This window comes from Acomys minous, assembly GCF_964271855.1.
Source record: "Acomys minous genome assembly, chromosome: 12".
Lineage (NCBI taxonomy): Eukaryota > Metazoa > Chordata > Mammalia > Rodentia > Muridae > Acomys > Acomys minous.
The window spans coordinates 101,202,374-101,219,343 of record NC_140493.1 but is presented as its reverse complement, the minus strand read 5'-3'; the positions used below and the strand labels follow the sequence as shown (position 1 = coordinate 101,219,343).

At 49.8% G+C, this 16,970-nt stretch overlaps 1 protein-coding gene across 2 annotated transcripts in view; it reads left to right on the top strand.

Annotated features, from left to right (window-relative positions):
• Positions 1–14,589, top strand: part of RGS9 (regulator of G protein signaling 9) — a 70,679-nt gene extending 56,090 nt beyond the window's left edge. For both annotated transcript variants that reach the window (XM_084751383.1, XM_084751382.1), the window contains exons 16-19: positions 1,953–2,038; positions 4,517–4,634; positions 12,453–12,937; positions 14,223–14,589. In XM_084751383.1, the coding sequence (XP_084607509.1) occupies positions 1,953–2,038; positions 4,517–4,634; positions 12,453–12,937; positions 14,223–14,373 (840 nt within the window). In that variant the 3' untranslated portion in view covers positions 14,374–14,589. The remainder of the gene's footprint in view (positions 1–1,952; positions 2,039–4,516; positions 4,635–12,452; positions 12,938–14,222) is intronic.
• The last annotated feature ends 2,381 nt before the right edge of the window (positions 14,590–16,970 follow it).

Genomic DNA, 16,970 nt, shown 5'->3' with positions numbered 1-16,970 from the left:
CCAGATGCCACCCTAGGTTGCATAAAGGTTCCTACCACCAGCTAGTCTCTAGGATTTAATGCATCCTTGAGACTGCTCTCAATTGCTGGCTTGCTGTGGTGGGCGTTGTCCATTGTTACTTGTGAGTGGAGTTTTCAGCTGCCTTAGAAATAAACTGGGGAGCAACTTCCCTACCCTGCTCAGATCCTAGGAATCATCCCCAAGAGAAGTCTAAGACTTGGTTCTTTCAGTTGTTTTGCACTGTATTATCTTGCCTTTCTACCCTAAACACGGCCAGTGATGGATGTTAACAGGGTTATGTTGTTTTTATCAAAATCTCAAACGTTTGATTTTACCAATAAAGACTCAGGAGCCAGATGCTGGGGTGAAAGCCTGCTAGCTCAGAGAGGTAGAGAGAGCACCCAGCTGATCCACCCCCTCAGCTGATGTCCCAGAAACAATCTCTCCTTCTCCACAGCTCACAGCTCTGAGGAAGATCCTAGTGTTGGGGGTTATGAACTGTGGTCCCACCCTTGGAGTGCAAGAGTAGGAAGGACCGGGTGGCCCCAGCAATGTGCATTTGAGTTCTCTGGGAGAATTTGATACCACTTAGTCTTAGGCTCCACAGCTGTAGATAGGGGCTCTTAGCACCTCCCTAAACACCCCTCATTCAAGGAAACAGATTCCTTTAACTTTGCTGTCTTGGCAGGGCGGTGGGAAAGGGGTGGCGGGGAGAGGAGGGCTCAGAAGTGGCGAGCATATGCTACTCCATCCCATACATCCCTCCTCCCAGACTCATCACCAGTCCTCCATCCCATACACCCCTCCTCCCTGCCTCATCACCAGTCCTCCATCCCATTCATCCCTCCTCCCTGACTCATCACCAGTCCTCCATCCCATACACCCCTCCTCCCTGCCTCATCACCAGTCCTCCATCCCATTCATCCCTCCTCCCTGACTCATCACCAGTCCTCCATCCCATACATCCCTCCTCCCTGCCTCATCACCAGTCCTCCATCCCATTCATCCCTCCTCCCAGACTCATCACCAGTCCTCCATCCCATACATCCCTCCTCCCAGACTCATCACCAGTCCTCCATCCCATACATCCCTCCTCCCAGACTCATCACCAGTTCTCCATCCCATACATCCCTCCTCCCTGCCTTATCACCAGTCCTCCATCCCATACATCCCTCCTCCCTGCCTCATCACCAGTCCTCCATCCCATTCATCCCTCCTCCCAGACTCATCGTCAGTTCTCCATCCCATACATCCCTCCTCCCAGACTCATCACCAGTCCTCCATCCCATACATCCCTCCTCCCTGCCTCATCACCAGTCCTCCATCCCATACATCCCTCCTCCCTGACTCATCACCAGTCCTCCATCCCATACATCCCTCTCTCAGACTCATCACCAGTCCTCCATCCCATACATCCCTCTCTCAGACTCATCACCAGTCCTCCATCCCATACATCCCTCCTCCCTGACTCGTCACCAGTCCTCCATCCCATACATCCCTCTCTCAGACTCATCATCAGTCCTCCATCCCATACATCCCTCCTCCCAGACTCAACACCAGTCCTCCATCCCATACATCCCTCCTCCCAGACTCAACACCAGTCCTCCATCCCATACATCCCTCCTCCCAGACTCATCACCAGTCCTCCATCCCATACATCCCTCCTCCCAGACTCAACACCAGTCCTCCATCCCATACATCCCTCCTCCCAGACTCATCACCAGTCCTCCATCCCATACATCCCTCCTCCCTGACTCATCACCAGTCCTCCATCCCATACATCCCTCCTCCCAGACTCAACACCAGTCCTCCATCCCATACATCCCTCCTCCCAGACTCATCACCAGTCCTCCATCCCATACATCCCTCCTCCCAGACTCATCACCAGTCCTCCATCCCATACATCCCTCCTCCCTGACTCATCACCACTGTTTTCCTCTTGTTCCCACCAGGATTCTTATGCTCGCTATTTAAAATCTCCGATCTATAAAGAAATGCTGGCCAAAGCTATCGAACCGCAGGAAACCACCAAGAGAAGGCAAGTGGAGTGTCTTTAATCACCCGCCCGCTGCCTGCTGTTTACTTTTAGAGACTTGAGGGCCTCTTTCCGCCAAATGGCTAGAGAGGGGCGGTTTGCTTGATGATAGTGTTGGGGGCTGGAAAGTGTTGTGCAGTGAATGAGTGCCTCATTTGCTTAGAGATGCCCTCCAGCAAGATTCCCTCGGTAATTGCCTCCAATAAGCTCTGTTTCCCTGATTCTGGTTCTGAGGGGCCCTGATTATCAGACTGGCAATTACGAGTACCACAAATGGAAGCATCTCGTTGTTTTCCTGTTTTGTTTCATCCACCCCACCAAACTGATGAATCGGAATAAATTAAGTTACACCTTCGTATCTCCAGTATTCCAAGACCCGAGAGAGGGAGCCGGAAATTGCACACTGAGAGAAAATGCTAGCCAGTTAGGAGAAGCCAACAGTAACACCTCAAGTGTTCTTGGTACCTCCGGGGACTGCTTTTTTAGAAGTCCGATAACTAGTTGGAAATTTTGATCACCTCATCTTATAGAGACACTGGGACAATGGATCATATTCTGAGATGCTAATTGAACTCCCTCCCCCCTACACACACCTGGGGTACCACAAGGATTATTGAAAGATTTAAAAGAGTAAGAAATAACAGCTTGAACAAAGCTATGAAACTCTGGCAGGCCTTTTTTTCCCCTTCTTTAAAACATAGTCACCCGTGGGCCATGTGTCCCTGTGGTTAATAAATGTTCCTGTTTGTTCAATCAATGCTGGGCTCATCTCCAGCATCTCCAGTCAACTCAAAAGAGGTGGGCGGGATGGGAAGGGGGCCAGATTTTTACCAGAGGAGCTTATGAGAGAACACAGCACCTTGTCCTTGAGGACACCAGGCCTGTGAGGGGAAGAAGGTTTTGTGGCAGTGTTCTAGGGTTACAGAGTAAGGAAGGGAGCCCGGTGGCCCCAGGAACTCCAATAAAGAGCCACAATAACTCCAGAAATTCTGCCAGAAAGGAGCTGGACATGGAGTAGGAGGTTGGCTGTCACATGCTTCTGTCCTAACGTTTTTATAAGTTGAGGAAGGCATGGGAATTCAGAGACCCCAGTGGGAGCACTTGACTTTGGCAAGGGGGTGTGACAGTTTGGGAATCCTGTCATCCTTGTTGTGTGTGAGGTCAGGTGTGAATGCTCACATGGTGTGACACTTGACTTGTATCCAGGTGGGAATGCGGTGTGTGTGTGTGTGTGTGTGTGTGTGTGTGTGTGTGTGTGTGTGTGTTAAGAATCCATTCCATGGCACATTGGTATAAGAAAATCTACTAGAAGTTAAGGTACAAACCTCCCCTTTGATAGAGCCGACAGCATAGCTAGTGGCCAGTTCTTTTTAGGAAAGGCATCTTACCTTTCTGGTGTAGAGACAAGGGATCTGGGGGTTCAGATAGTCCAGAAATTGGGGCTAGGTCCTGAGTCTTTAGTCTGTTACTGCTATAGAAATGCTAGCTCCCCAAATCCATATGGGCCCCGAGGCTATATCTCTCAGCTCCATGCCATAAGCCCTTTAAGCCTTATCCTGGTTTCTAGGATGTGGTAATCAGTTTGATCACAGGAATCCTGGTTTGGCTTTGGAATACGTTTCTAATTCATCCTGAGGCATGGCATGTGGGAAAGGGTGGCTGCAGCCTGCTACCTACTAGTCCTCTGAGGAGACATCTGTGGGAGCCCAGCCCTTTGGGACAGCTCAGCTTTCTTTACTTCGCTCTGTGTGTACATGGTTGTGAGGGTCAGGGGACAACATTAGCTGTTATTCCTCCATCCCCAGATTTTTGGTTTTTTGACATAGAAGCTCTCACTGGCCCAGAGCTAATCAGGTAGGTCAGGCTGCGTGGCCGGTGAACACCCCAGCGTTCCACATACCTCTCTCTTCCCAGCACTGGGACTATAATCGTGCCTCACAACACTGGTAATTTTTGTTGTTGTTGTTGTTTTGTTTTTTTACATGGGTCTGGGGATCAGGCTTTGGTCCTTACTCTGTCAAGGGAGCTACCTCCACATCCTTGCACGTTCGCTTTTTAAACCCGTGCCCTGGGCCCTTACCCTTCCTCTCAAGACTCAAGTTCTCAGGCACCCATCACCCAAGCCCATGGACCCTCTTCTTTGAAGATCTTTCAGAGATAACGTTGAGATCTTAAAGACAAATCCATCCGTAAACCATAGAAGATGTGTCTGCCACCACCGTCACCATCACCTGAAGCCTCTTCCTGGTGCCTCACCTGAAATCTGGTGTCGTTGTATTCACTGTGGTCCCATCCTCCATTGGAGGGAAAAGGACTAAGGTTGGACCGTGGTTCTGAAGGTCCTCTCGGAAGTTTACTGGGAAAATGAGAGGATATGTCCAAATTCTAACCTTCTAGCCCAACTTCCCCCAGAGATGTCGGTGTCGCTGGGCGAGCAATATGGCTTTCTACCAACCACTCATCACCTATCTTTCCATGTAGCTCCACCCTCCCATTTATGAGGCGTCACCTACGATCCAGCCCGAGCCCTGTTATCCTGAGGCAACTGGAAGAAGAAGAGAGAGCTCGCGAAGCAGCCAACACCGTGGACATCACCCAGGTCATGAGCAAGCTGGACCGTAGGAGCCAACTCAAAAAGGAGCAGCCTCCTAAATGAATTTCTGATGCTAGTGGGGGTGGTAGTGGTAGTGGAGAGCAGGCTTGGGAGAGGCAATGACACCTCCCCCCCACCCCCCAAAAAAGGATGAGTGTTTAGAAGGCCCATTCTCTGTCAGCAAACTGTAGGCTTCAGAATGCATTCCCAGGCCAAGAGTTACACAGCTTTGTTTTCCTACTCCAGGTGACCAAGTTAGCAGCAGTGCCCACCTATGTCGCTTTAGGGAGCTCACACGGGAAAAGCATAGGGGAAAAGGGTTGTTACATGGTGCAACACCTTATCCAGACACTGACCCTGCACCCTCTAAGGCTACTTCTCCGAATTTAGGATAGCTTTGTGAAACTTCTCACCCTGTCTCTCCAGTTTAGATGCCACTTCGGAAGCAACTTGAGAGCCCTCCCCAGGGGTCTTGTAAGGCTCTTCCCTGGTCTCCTCTGTCACACCTGCCTAGGCAGGCGTTGCTGGGACACCTTTCCTAGGGAACTTGTCTAAGCACATGGTTACTTCCTTTCTTTCCATTTTCCCATGCTCTCCTGCATTAATGTACAGATAAACAGCGTACAGGAATGAAAGACTCAGACCAGAGGCAGCAAGCAGAAATGTCCTGATGAAGGTATCTTTTTGGTCAAAGAACAAAGGCACTGATGGTTGATGGTTGCGTCCAGGAGGAAGGATGGTGGATATCAGATAAACTTTTGGCAATATTTTCTTGATGTTGGAGCTACTCGCTCTATAGACTAGGCTATCTCAGTGCTCAGGGGGAGAGGCTAGCTCAATCCATGACTTTGAGTCCCACAAGGTTGTCCTTGAAGATAAGTAAATCCCATATGCCTGTAGGCAAAAGAGAACGGGACCAGTCTTCCAAAGCAGGAACACTCACACGTCTCACACATTTATTGAGTACTTTCTATGTGCAGGCCATGCATGAACAAGGGCGACATTTTTCTTCTCTTATAGTTTGTGGTCTAGGACTGACGCAAGCAATTAAACTATCAGGTAGCCTTTGTGGCACAGCACTAGGCCACAGACTAGAGTGACAGGCAATACTAAGCATTTGTTGTTCGTACCTATGGGGTCATCTCCATGGCTCTATTGTTCTTGGCTTGGTTTTCCCCTAAGTCTGGAGGACTTTGCTTACAGAAGCTGGATTGAATGTCTACCCTGCTTTGTGTGCCCCTTATCCTCCAACAGCCCTGCCTAGGTGTGGTCTTAGGGTGGTGGCAGAATTGCAAGGGAGACCATAAAAAAACGCATATGGCTTCCCATGGTCTCACCCATCTTTTCTTGGCTAGAGAAAGTCACAGAAGCCTCCTAGATTAAAGAAGTGAGGAAGCAGGGCTGGAGATGCATGTCGCTGGGTAGAGTGCTTGCCTTGCATGCATGAAGTCATGGGTTCAAGCCCCAGCACCGCGTAAAACCAAACATCATGGTGCACACCTGTAATCCCACATCTTTTTTAAAAAAAATATTTATTATTTATACAGTGTTCTGCTTGCATGTACACCTGCACACCAGAAGAGGGCACCAGATCTCATGATAGATGGTTATGAGTCACCATGTGGTTGCTGGGAATTGAACTCAGGACCTTTGGAAGAGCAGACAGTTCTCTTAACCTCTGAGCCATCTCTCCAGCCCTAATCCCACATCTTGGGAGGTGAAGGCGGTTCTACTATGAGCTCGAGGTCATCCTTACATATATAGTGAGTTTGAGGCCATCCTGGGCCACATGAGATCCTGTGTCCAAGGGGGAAAAGGAGTAGAAATAGGCTCTACTCTTTAGTAGAACGTGTCAGAGTTCCACTGAAAAATACATGGATATAGGAAGGGTATGGAACTGGGCTCATTGTAATAATTATTAAGTAAAAAAGAGGATAAAACCCATGAATAGGCTATAAAGGAAGTGGGTGTGAGACCACGATAAGCAAGATGTGTTTTGTGTGAACTTATGCCTCTTTGAAGTACTGAGAGGGACAGAGGATAAGAAGGAATTGTCCCAGGACGTGGGCCAAGCAAGGAGAATGCCCCACGGAGAGGAACTATATGGACAAAGCCCAGATATGAGAAAGGGTTCAGAGTGGATGGAGCCTGGTAGTTAAGGAGGAAATGGTACAAGAGAGAGGTGGGCGGGACCAGGTCACTGAAGTCCGTCTAGGCCAGTGTGAGTAGTTTGTGGTCACTGGTTTCATGCTAGCAAGATAACACCCACCCCAAAGAGGGGACCAGACACCCCCCCCCCCCCAATTTCACAAGTTACTCTGAGATGGCACCAAGAGATGTGCTTTTTAAATACTCTTTTTGTTTGTCTGTTTTTTGTTTTCAAGACAGAGTTTCTCTGTGTAACAGCTCTGGCTATCCTGGGACTCCGCTGTGTAGACCAGGCTGGCCTTGAACTCACAGAGATCCACCTGCCTCTGCCTCCCAAGTGCTGGGATTAAAGGCGTGTGCCACCACCGCCCGGCTTAAGTACTCTTTTGAAGAATGTTGAAGTCCTCCAGGAGAAGCGCCTGGTAATGAACTATTATAAACCGAGTGATATGAGGAAAGGGACAAAAATCTAGCTTCCCTCTTGGAGGCTGATACCCAAGACCTAGCAAGGTCTACACATGTGTGCTGTATGACCGGATGGGTGAATGAATGAATGAGCGAACGAGCTCTGGATTTTGAGGAAGCCTCTTGGGTCCTGGTCCCAGTTCTAACACAAGCCATGCATTCTTAAATGACTCACAGGCTTTCTCTGCGTCTTAGTCATTTGTGAAAAGTGGGACTGTCTCAAGATCAGCTCCAGAACTGGGAAACCAGTTTTACTTGAATATTCAGAATAGGAGGAAATTTAGGTAATTTTTAAAAATTTACATTAAAACAACCATAAATATATTATGAAATAGAATGCAAGATGTGCATGAATATTTAAGGCTAACGTTGGAGACATCAAAGCCGTTTCATGCGTGGCTATGCAGGTTCAGGCACTGCCCCCCCCAGGACTCCTGGGGGATGCATGTTTACCCGGCCCTCCTGCTGTTGGCCTACTTTAGTGGGAAAGTTGGAGAAGCAGGAAAGCAGAGAATGCTTGGTGTCCCTCCTAATCACTCCACAAGAACTGAGATCGCGCCAGCAGCGTGGTGGCTCCTCAGAGCACCGCTGCCACCATGCTGTTCATCTTTGGTCTGTCCACCTGCCACCCCTCTCCCCATGCCTGTGCTTCTCAGGCCTGCCATTCTCTGACTGGCAACAGTGTCCTGATTCACGTTCTTTCCCACATAAATGGGTACCTACTCATCTCTGGTCCTGTGATCACTGAGAGTCACAGGCACTAGACAGAGTAGGTGAGCATTCTCTAGGCAGTGGGTGAAGAAATAAGGATCCGAGCCTGATCCACACAAAGGAAGGTCTGTAGAGAGGGCAGCAATTAACAAGGGAGGGAGGGAGGGAGGGAGGGAAAGAGAGAGAGAGAGAGAGAGAGAGAGAGAGAGAGAGAGAGAGAGAGAGAGAGAGAGAGAGAGAGAGAAAAGAGTCTGCAATATGTAGCTCTGGCTAGACTGGAACTCATTTACTGGGGTGGTCTCGAACTCACAGTGCTCTGCCTGCTACACCTCCAAAGTGCAGGGACTAAGGGACAAGTGGCTTGTAAAGACCATTAAAAAAAAAAAAAGAATTAGTAGAAGGACTATGGGGGATAAAAATATGCAAACTGTTCTTTGTCCTCATGAGGTTGAAGGGATGTGTGTGTGTGTGTGTGTGTGTGTGTGTGTGTGTGTGCGTGCACAAATGGCTGTACCATGAGCAGAGTGTGATTACGGAATTGTCTGTGTTTAACTGCGTGAAATGCCAAGAGTTGGGAGAGAATTGTTTGGCTTGAGAGAAGCTTCTAGAAGACGTGCGATTAGAAGTGTGAGGCTTAGGTCAGGCGTGGTGGTGCACAGCTTTAAACCCAGCACTGGAGAGGCAGAGACACTCAGATTTCTATGAGACTGAGGCAAGTCTGTTCTACATACAAGTCCCACATAGTGAGACCCTTTCTCAACAAACACAAACAACAAACAAATAAAAAGAAGGGTCCAGCACCAGTTTCCTTCTGTGCGTCATGACCACTCAACATTCCACAACTATATTTGTTCTCTGTTGCATGTCAGTCACATCCCAGTCACCATCATCTTTACCATCGGCATCACTATCATCACCACCATCATCACTGTCAAGGTCAATGTTATCATCACCATTGCCCTGTCACCACCATCATCACTGTCAAGGTCAATGTTATCATCACCATTGCCCTGTCACCACCATCATCACTGTCAAGGTCAATGTTATCATCACCATTGCCCTGTCACCACCATCATCACTGTCAAGGTCAATGTTATCATCACCATTGCCCTGTCACCACCATCATCACTGTCAAGGTCAATGTTATCATCACCATTGCCCTGTCACCACCATCATCACTGTCAAGGTCAATGTTATCATCACCATTGCCCTGTCACCACCATCATCACTGTCAAGGTCAATGTTGTCATCACCATTGCCCTGTCACCACCATCATCACTGTCAAGGTCAATGTTGTCATCACTGTATCCCTGTCACCACCATCATCACTGTCAAGGTCAATGTTGTCATCACTGTCTCCCTGTCACCACCTTCATAACAATCCCCATCACCACCATTGCCATCATCCTCACCATTGGGATCAACATTACCATCACTTCCTCTGCCACCACCGCCACCATAACAGCAGCAGCACCGTCACCACCACCATCACCACCATTGTGGTTACACTCTCTATATGCTTCCAGCCCTTGAAGTAAGCAGCTGCGTTCTTATGTCAGGTGTTATTCAACACAATGAACCGTTAATCTTTCGCATTTAGGTGCTACCTGAGGAATATTTAAATCATTATTGTCCCCCAAACCATCTCACTTCTCTGTTCTCTGAGGATCCTTTGCACTCTCTAGACAGCGTTAGGTGATATTTGAGGCATTACATCCTCTAACTACGGCTTCCAAGAGAGGGCTGATGAACAGCAGTGTAGTGATCAGCAGACCTGGGGCTCTCAGTTTTACAGCTGAAGTGATGGTCAGTCCCAGCTAGGGAGATCTTGTGCCCGATGGTGTTCAGCGAGATGACTAGCCAGAGCAATGATGTGACCACCGAAGCTGACTTGTCTTTATGGGACCAACTTTACTTGCTTTTGGAGAAGGAGGGGAGGGGACAACAAGAAGAGACTGAAGGGAGTGTGGGTCCTTGCGTGCTGCTGGGGGGTGGGGTGGGGGTGGCGGTGTCACAGGTCTTTGGTTTCTCAACCAGTTTCTGACAGAACAAAGATGAGTAGAGATGCTGCACCATCTTCTTTGTCTTTCATGAAAAGCCCCACGATTGTGTCTTCCTGTTAATGTACCACCTCATTTCATGCCCCCCCCCCCCATCCCTCTCTTGGTCCCTCTTGCACAATAAAAAAAAAATGCTGCTCACACCAAACCTAAAGCACGTTCTGCTTTGTCTGTGTCCTGTCGCATTTCTTCGCCACCTGTCTTGCATGCCACTGCTTTGCTGCTCATATCATTGTCGGTGGCGCATGAAGCGGAGGGCTGGCTTACCGAGCACAAGCTCAGGCCTCCACGGGAAGGAACAGAGTGGGAACTCATGCTTTCCTTGTGAGAAAGAGCTAGGAAAAAAAAAACTCATTCCTGCACCAACTGGGAGAGTGGGCATTGGCTCAGAAGGGACCATCTCAGGCCCGGTAAGTGGAGAAGGGAAGGTAGTGGCCAACTTCTTTACCTGCATTGTCATCCATCCTGAAGAGGAGAGGATTCTGGAGAAGGAGGGAGATGGGGGAAGGGAGAGAGGGAGGGGAGAGCAGGAGAAAGCAGTAGTGGAGCCCTAGGATCTTGGTTAAGTCCCTTTATCTCCAGGAACCTCAGACTTCTTATCTGTGAGGTGGAGTGATTTTAGGAGTTCATGACACATGACACATTCCAGGGCAGCGAGGTTCAAGTGAGCTTAGTAGGTATCTCACTGATCTCTCTGTCTCTGTCTCTCTGTGTCTCTGTCTGTCTGTCTGTCTGTCTGTCTGTCTGTCTGTCTGTCTCTGTCTCTCTCTCTGTCTCTGTCTCTCTGTCTCTCTGTGTCTCTGTCTCTGTCTCTGTCTCTCTCTGTGTCTCTGTCTCTGTCTCTGTCTCTGTCTCTCTCTCTCTCTCTCTCTCTCTCTCTCTCTCTCTCTCTCTCTCTCTGTGTGTGTGTGTATGTGTGCACTTTACAGGACAGAAACCATGTAGGATGGCAACTCATGTTAGTGGGGACATCAGGGGCTATTGGCTCACACCTAGGCTCTGAAGGGCATTTAGTCGTACCTTAATTTTCTATTGCTGTGCAACAAATGAGCTCGTTGCTCTTCACTGCCCTTGAGTCTAACAGACTCTACCCTGGGCCTGGGTTGTTTGGAGTGACCTTGAGACTAGGCCTTACTCTGAAGTCAGTGGCCTCCTGCCCGGGGCTCAGGCAGCCTCCTTCAGTCTTAGGGTCCGAGGGATGAGCAGAGCGCTCTGAGCGAGACATCTCTGTGCTTGTTGCAGAGAACGCCTGTCTCACTGTAGTCCCTTTTAGGCCTCTCTTGGAAGCCGTAGTGGCTCAGCTGTTCCGAAGACACCACCCACCTCTCCTCATGACTTCTGTCCATGACAGGCTTTCGTGTAGCATATGACAATAGCAGGCCTTTAGAAGGGACCCAGAAGCCCACACCAATGACCCATGTGGCCTACAAGGGAAGAAGGGTCAGTGAAGAGCTCAATGGAAACCTCAGTTTTAATTTCCTTGCTCAACTTGGACAAAGCTAAGCTTCAGGTTCCTTGAGCTGAAGAAGTGCCAGACCCTCCCCCTCCCCCCATCCGTCCCCCCCTCCCCCCAACACTCTGGACTCTGGGGCCACGATGGCCAGGACAATGAGGTACTTCCCCTTTCTCTGCTGAACCATAGTCTCCCTTCCTCCCCTAGAATTGCCTCCTTCCTGTAAGCCACCCCAGGCTCTACACCCAACCCCTTTCCCTCCCCTCAGTTTCCCCTGCCCAGTCTTAAGAGGAGGCCTGGGCAGGTGCTAGGATCGCAGCCCCTAACACACTTCCAGGGTGGACATGGGTGGGTGCGGTCTCAGGCATGGAGGCTCAGGAGGGGGCCAGTTGCAGGTCATCCCACTTGTACTGTGCTGTTAAAGTTAAACTGTTCAAGTTTGGGGTGGGGACACAGCTCAGTGGCAAAGCTCTTGCCTAGCATGGGCAAACTCGTGGGTTCAATTCCCAGCAATACACACACACACACACCAGAAAACAACAAAGTAGTGTCAAATGCCACCAGGTCTAAAGCTACGGTCAACAATGAAGAAATGGGAGGATACAAGGGATGGGATAAGAATTGAGATATAATATGAATAAATTAATAAAATACGTTAAAAAAAAACAAGAAGAGTTGACATGCTATAGGAAGGATACAAGGCATTGAGAGACTTGAGTTGAGGGGTAATAAAATTCATTGTGATTATGCTCCAGGATCCCAGGCCTGGGAGAAGGTCACTTTGTGGCAGATAGGTCCTGGCAATAGGTCTCTGTATGCCTGTGCCCCTATCACAGACACCTTTTCAATCAATCCCCCTAGGAGGCAGCCAGAACAGATCTGCATTGTTGCCCCTGGAAGGAGATGGAGTTAGATGAGGCTAGCCTGTCAGCCCTGGTGGCTAGAGACGTGACTCATTACTGAATTTTCTTTTTTCCTTCTCCACAGTCAGGTCAGCACTTGGCTCCCAGCCCTCACCTGGCCGTGTATACAGGGACCTGCGTGCCTCCCTCTCCTTCCGGCCCCTTCTCCCCATCCTGTCGCTCTCCCAGGAAGCCCTTTCCCTCACCAAGTCGCTTCATCCGGCGTCCCAGCATCGCCATCTGCCCCTCGCCCATCCGAGTGGCCTTGGAAGGTTCTTCAGGACTGGAGACCAAAGGGGAGACCAGCTGGTCTGGTGTCAACTGTGGGCCCCCAGTCACTGAGAGCAGCGAGACCTCTGTAGACCACTCGGGACCACGTGGCCAGCCCAGGGCCCCTCCCAAGGCCCGTGCGGCTCTGTCCCTTGGCAGATTTCTGAGAAGGGGCTGTTTGGCATCACCGGTTTTTGCCAGGCTCTCGCCCAAGTGCCCCGCTGTTTCACACGGGAAGGTGCAGCCTCTGGGGGATATGGGCCAACAGCTGCCCAGGCTGAAACCCAAGAAAGTAGCCAAGTAAGAAGCCAAAGGGGCTGGTGTGCGCATGCGGACAGTGGGTGTGGGTGTGGGTGTGGGTACTGACTGTGGCTTCATGGTAATGTTGGAGCCATGGGGCTGAAATGAAGAGGATTGTGGAGACCAGACACAAGTAGTCTTGAAGCCACTGAATGTCCCCAGAAATTCAATTCCCTCATCTCTCCCTCTTCCAAAGTTGGGAAAGGGGCAGGCATTTTTTTCCCCTTCTTTATCTGCCCTTCTCCTCCACATATCTTCCCCGTCCCAAGACTACTAGTCAGGTAAATTCACTGCATTTGAAAAGGGCCTCAAGTAACCCTTGACTATGATGTCCCTAAGACACAGTTCTCCAGGGGTTCTGGCTTTTCCTCATCCTGTATCTTAAGTGTCATGGCTTCCTTGGTCCTAATAACCACCCGCCTGCTCTCTCAAGGGGCCTCAAAGAGGTACTTGCTCCTGTGGAGGTCTAAGATAATGTGTGTCAGCTTCCAGGTCTGGAAAACTCCGAGACCCCCACGTGCCCTGAGGCAGTCACTCTGTGCAGATCAGAGGCCCAGAGGGGTGTCTGAGAGTTGCCTGGATCCACAGCTGAGAGTTAAATTGCAGCTTCACTGAGATTTGGAGGGGACATTCAGAGGCACCCCCAAACACCAGTTGACACAACCCTACACTTGGCCCCTTTGCCTAGGCTCAGAGAAAGAAATGCCAGGCAGAAAGTCTTAGATTGCCACGGAGACTGAGAGAGCGTGGCCTCTTTGGTGGAGTGGGTGTGGCGACAGCAGGGAGCACTGGCTACCATCCCCTTCTTGCCTGTGTGGCTTAGAGGAAGAGGAAGGGAGGTCGGCTCTGTTGCTTTAGGAAATTATTGGATCCTGCGTGATTCCTTCAGCTGGCCCCTGCTGGGAGAATGGTCTAGCTCTACAGCCACTGTCCCACTTCACACGTGAGCATGGGGCTTTTTAAAAGGCTGCCTTTCCAGTGTCCTCAAGAGACCCTTTAAATGGGCTTGGGGATTAAGTACTGTCCACAGGGACATGCTGAAGTCATCAAACCCATAAAGACTGAAAAACCAAAATAAGGCATATTTGGGCTCATCTTTCATTTAGCAGAAAAAAATATACATATATACATACATATATATATATCCCAGTCACAGGAGTCCCCAAAGCCAGTGGCTGTGAGTGTCACTACTATGGGTCAGTGTCTCTGGCATGCTACCTTCTGGGACAGTGGGGATTACTTACCCTTCCCTGTTTCTTTACCCATTTCCTTCTTGTGCCTGAAGCTTTTTCCAGATCAAGATGGACATGCCTACCGACAGTGGGCCCTGCCTGATGGACTCCGATGACACCGGGGCAGGAGAGTCTGGTGACCAGACCACAGAGAAGGAAGTCATTTGCCCTTGGGAGAGCCTGTCAGAGGGGAAGGCAGGCTGAGCAGGGCCTGGCAGACACCATCAGACCTGGGGCACACTTGCTCTCAAACCCACGTGCATTAGGCTGGTATTGGAGGGCTGGCAAAAGCCAGTGGGGTGGGGTAAAGGGACCGTGTGCTCCGGCTGACTCCCACCTTTTCCCTTTCCCTGACTTTCCCCTTGCTTGGCCAGAATGCATCCCTTGTTGCCTTAAAACCAATAAATGGGTCATTTGGAAGATTTTCTTGGATTGGGGTGGTGGGGGAAGGCTGGTACATTCCCGGGTTTGTTCGTATTTACAACCTGTTGCTTGTGACTTAAACTCATGTCTTCAGTTTTGTGGGTAAGGGACACTGAGTCACATCAAAGCGTGATGGACTGGTTTGGACCTGAGGATTTCATTTAATTGAGTTCCAAGGTGGCAGTTCCCCAGGTGGCATGGCACAGAAAGGGCAATAACTAGGGCAGGGGTCACTTGGGACACTGGGTTCTCTAAGATGTTCACAAGACAGGGTTGGTTTGAGAGAGACTAAAACGTGTGCTCTTCCTTCCTTCCTTCCTTCCTTCCTTCCTTCCTACCTTCTGCCTTTCCTTTCTTAAAATTATGTGTATAAATGTGGGATGTGTGTAGGAATGTGCACACATAAGTGCAGGCACCTGCAGAGATCTCTGAGCCTGGAGTTGGAGGCACTGCTGAGCTCCCTGATGTGGGTGCTGGGAACCGAACTTGGGTCCTCAGGAAGAGCAGCAGGGCCTCTTTCCCACCGAGCCATCTCCCCAGCTCTTAGCTGCTACTCTCCATGCTGTGACAAAGCACCTGACAAAGGCAACTTAAGGAAGAAGGAAGGGTTTTTTTTGCCTCACAGTGTGTGGATGCAGTTGGTCATGGCAGAGGCACCATGGCAACAGGAGTTTGCGGCAGCCGGTCTCATCGTCTCTGCCATCAGGAAACAGAGAGCAGAGAGACAGGGCAGTGGTGCTCAGCTCAGCTTCTCTTTCCTATTTTAGTCTGAGACCCCAACTAATGGTACTGTTCATGTGAAGACCCGTGTTCAGGATGGGTCTTTCTTGTTCAGTTAAACTTTCCTGGAAACTCTCCCCATGGATAGACACACGGACATGGTTCCCATCAAGTTGACAATGCAGATTAACCACCGAAGAGTGGGACCGGGGGGGGGGGGGGTGGGGGGAGGGCTGTGCGGGGACAGGACAATGTCAAGAATGTTTTGGACAGGCCATCTGTAGGGCATCCCCGAGTCAAGGTCATTGTCCGAGAAGTCCCATGGGGCCTGAGAATGGTCCTACATCAGCCCTCAGCTGTGTGTTGTCACTGGCTGGGACCCTGCAGGGTTGCTGTGCTGCAGCAACCAGGGCTTCAGTCACTTACTCTTTGCAGAAGGAATGCGAAACACTGCGATTTTCTCTTCTACTGCACCAGACTGGACCTTAGTATGCCTACCTTTCCCCACAGGTACTCATCCAACAGGTGTTTATTAAGTGAGTCTCTACTGGGTAACTGGCACTGAACCATGTAGCGGTTCTCCACAAAGTCAATTTTGGATGATGCCTAGGAACAATCTAGAAGGTCAATGTTGGGTAGGGGAGTTGGCATTGCTACTAGCGGCTAGTAAGTAAGTAAGGCTGCTGCTTGATATCCCACAATGCTCAGAGCTCATAACAAAAGACTGTCCAAAATACGAGGGGGCACCGCCACTGAGAAACCTTGGTTCTTATTGGAAGGTGAGGAGGAGTTCCACGACACAACCTCTTTGTCCCTTTTCCCAATGTGGTCATATTGGTTAAATCTCTTTTTTTCTTACACCCTTTACCAGAAAAAGAAAGAGAGGGAGGGAGGGAGGGAGGGAGGGAGGAAGGAACTTGGGAGTTCAATCTATACCTTTGTCTTTGGCTCCTGCCAGCCCCGAAGTATTGTCCCCCAGGGTCCTCCAGGGATTGTGGTGGGATCTCACGGTGGGCGGAGACTAAGAACTAAATGCTGAGTAGAACAGCTCTCAACCTCACATGGAGAGTTCTGGAAGGAGAAGAAACTTCTAGTGGTTTATTAAACCACTCATTACCTTGCTCGCTTTTAACCCTGAAGTGCATCAGAATTCAATTAGCTCCTGACTTGCTTTTAACCTCTGACAGCTCATCATATGTAGGACGTAAATACTGGTGGCTGCTCAATAATCTTTCCACACATGCGCTTCTAAAAATTAATATTGGGCACCTGTGTGAGCAAACTGTGGGCTTGCTGACCCTTGCGGGGCAGCTGATCGTGTTTCACCTCTTCAGGGGGCATTGCTCAGTTTAGATTCTGCAAATCTGTACCGCTGGACCCACAAGGCCGTCACTCCTCATCTTCCGTCATTGAAATAGTGAAGTGGGGGAGGGGAAGGGGGCAGGGGCTGGTTTATTTGATGCTTTTTTTATTTGCAGAGCTCCCTTAAAATGAGAGTGTAAGTGAGGCCAACTCAGACCCCAAACCTAACATAACCAATGTGTCCAGAAACAAGGGGACGCACGAGTCTGGACTTGGGTATCTGCGCTTATAGGGCAGTGCTTCTTGTCCTCATGATTCTGAGGAGAAGCCATTCTGGGTCCCTAGGGCTAACGACC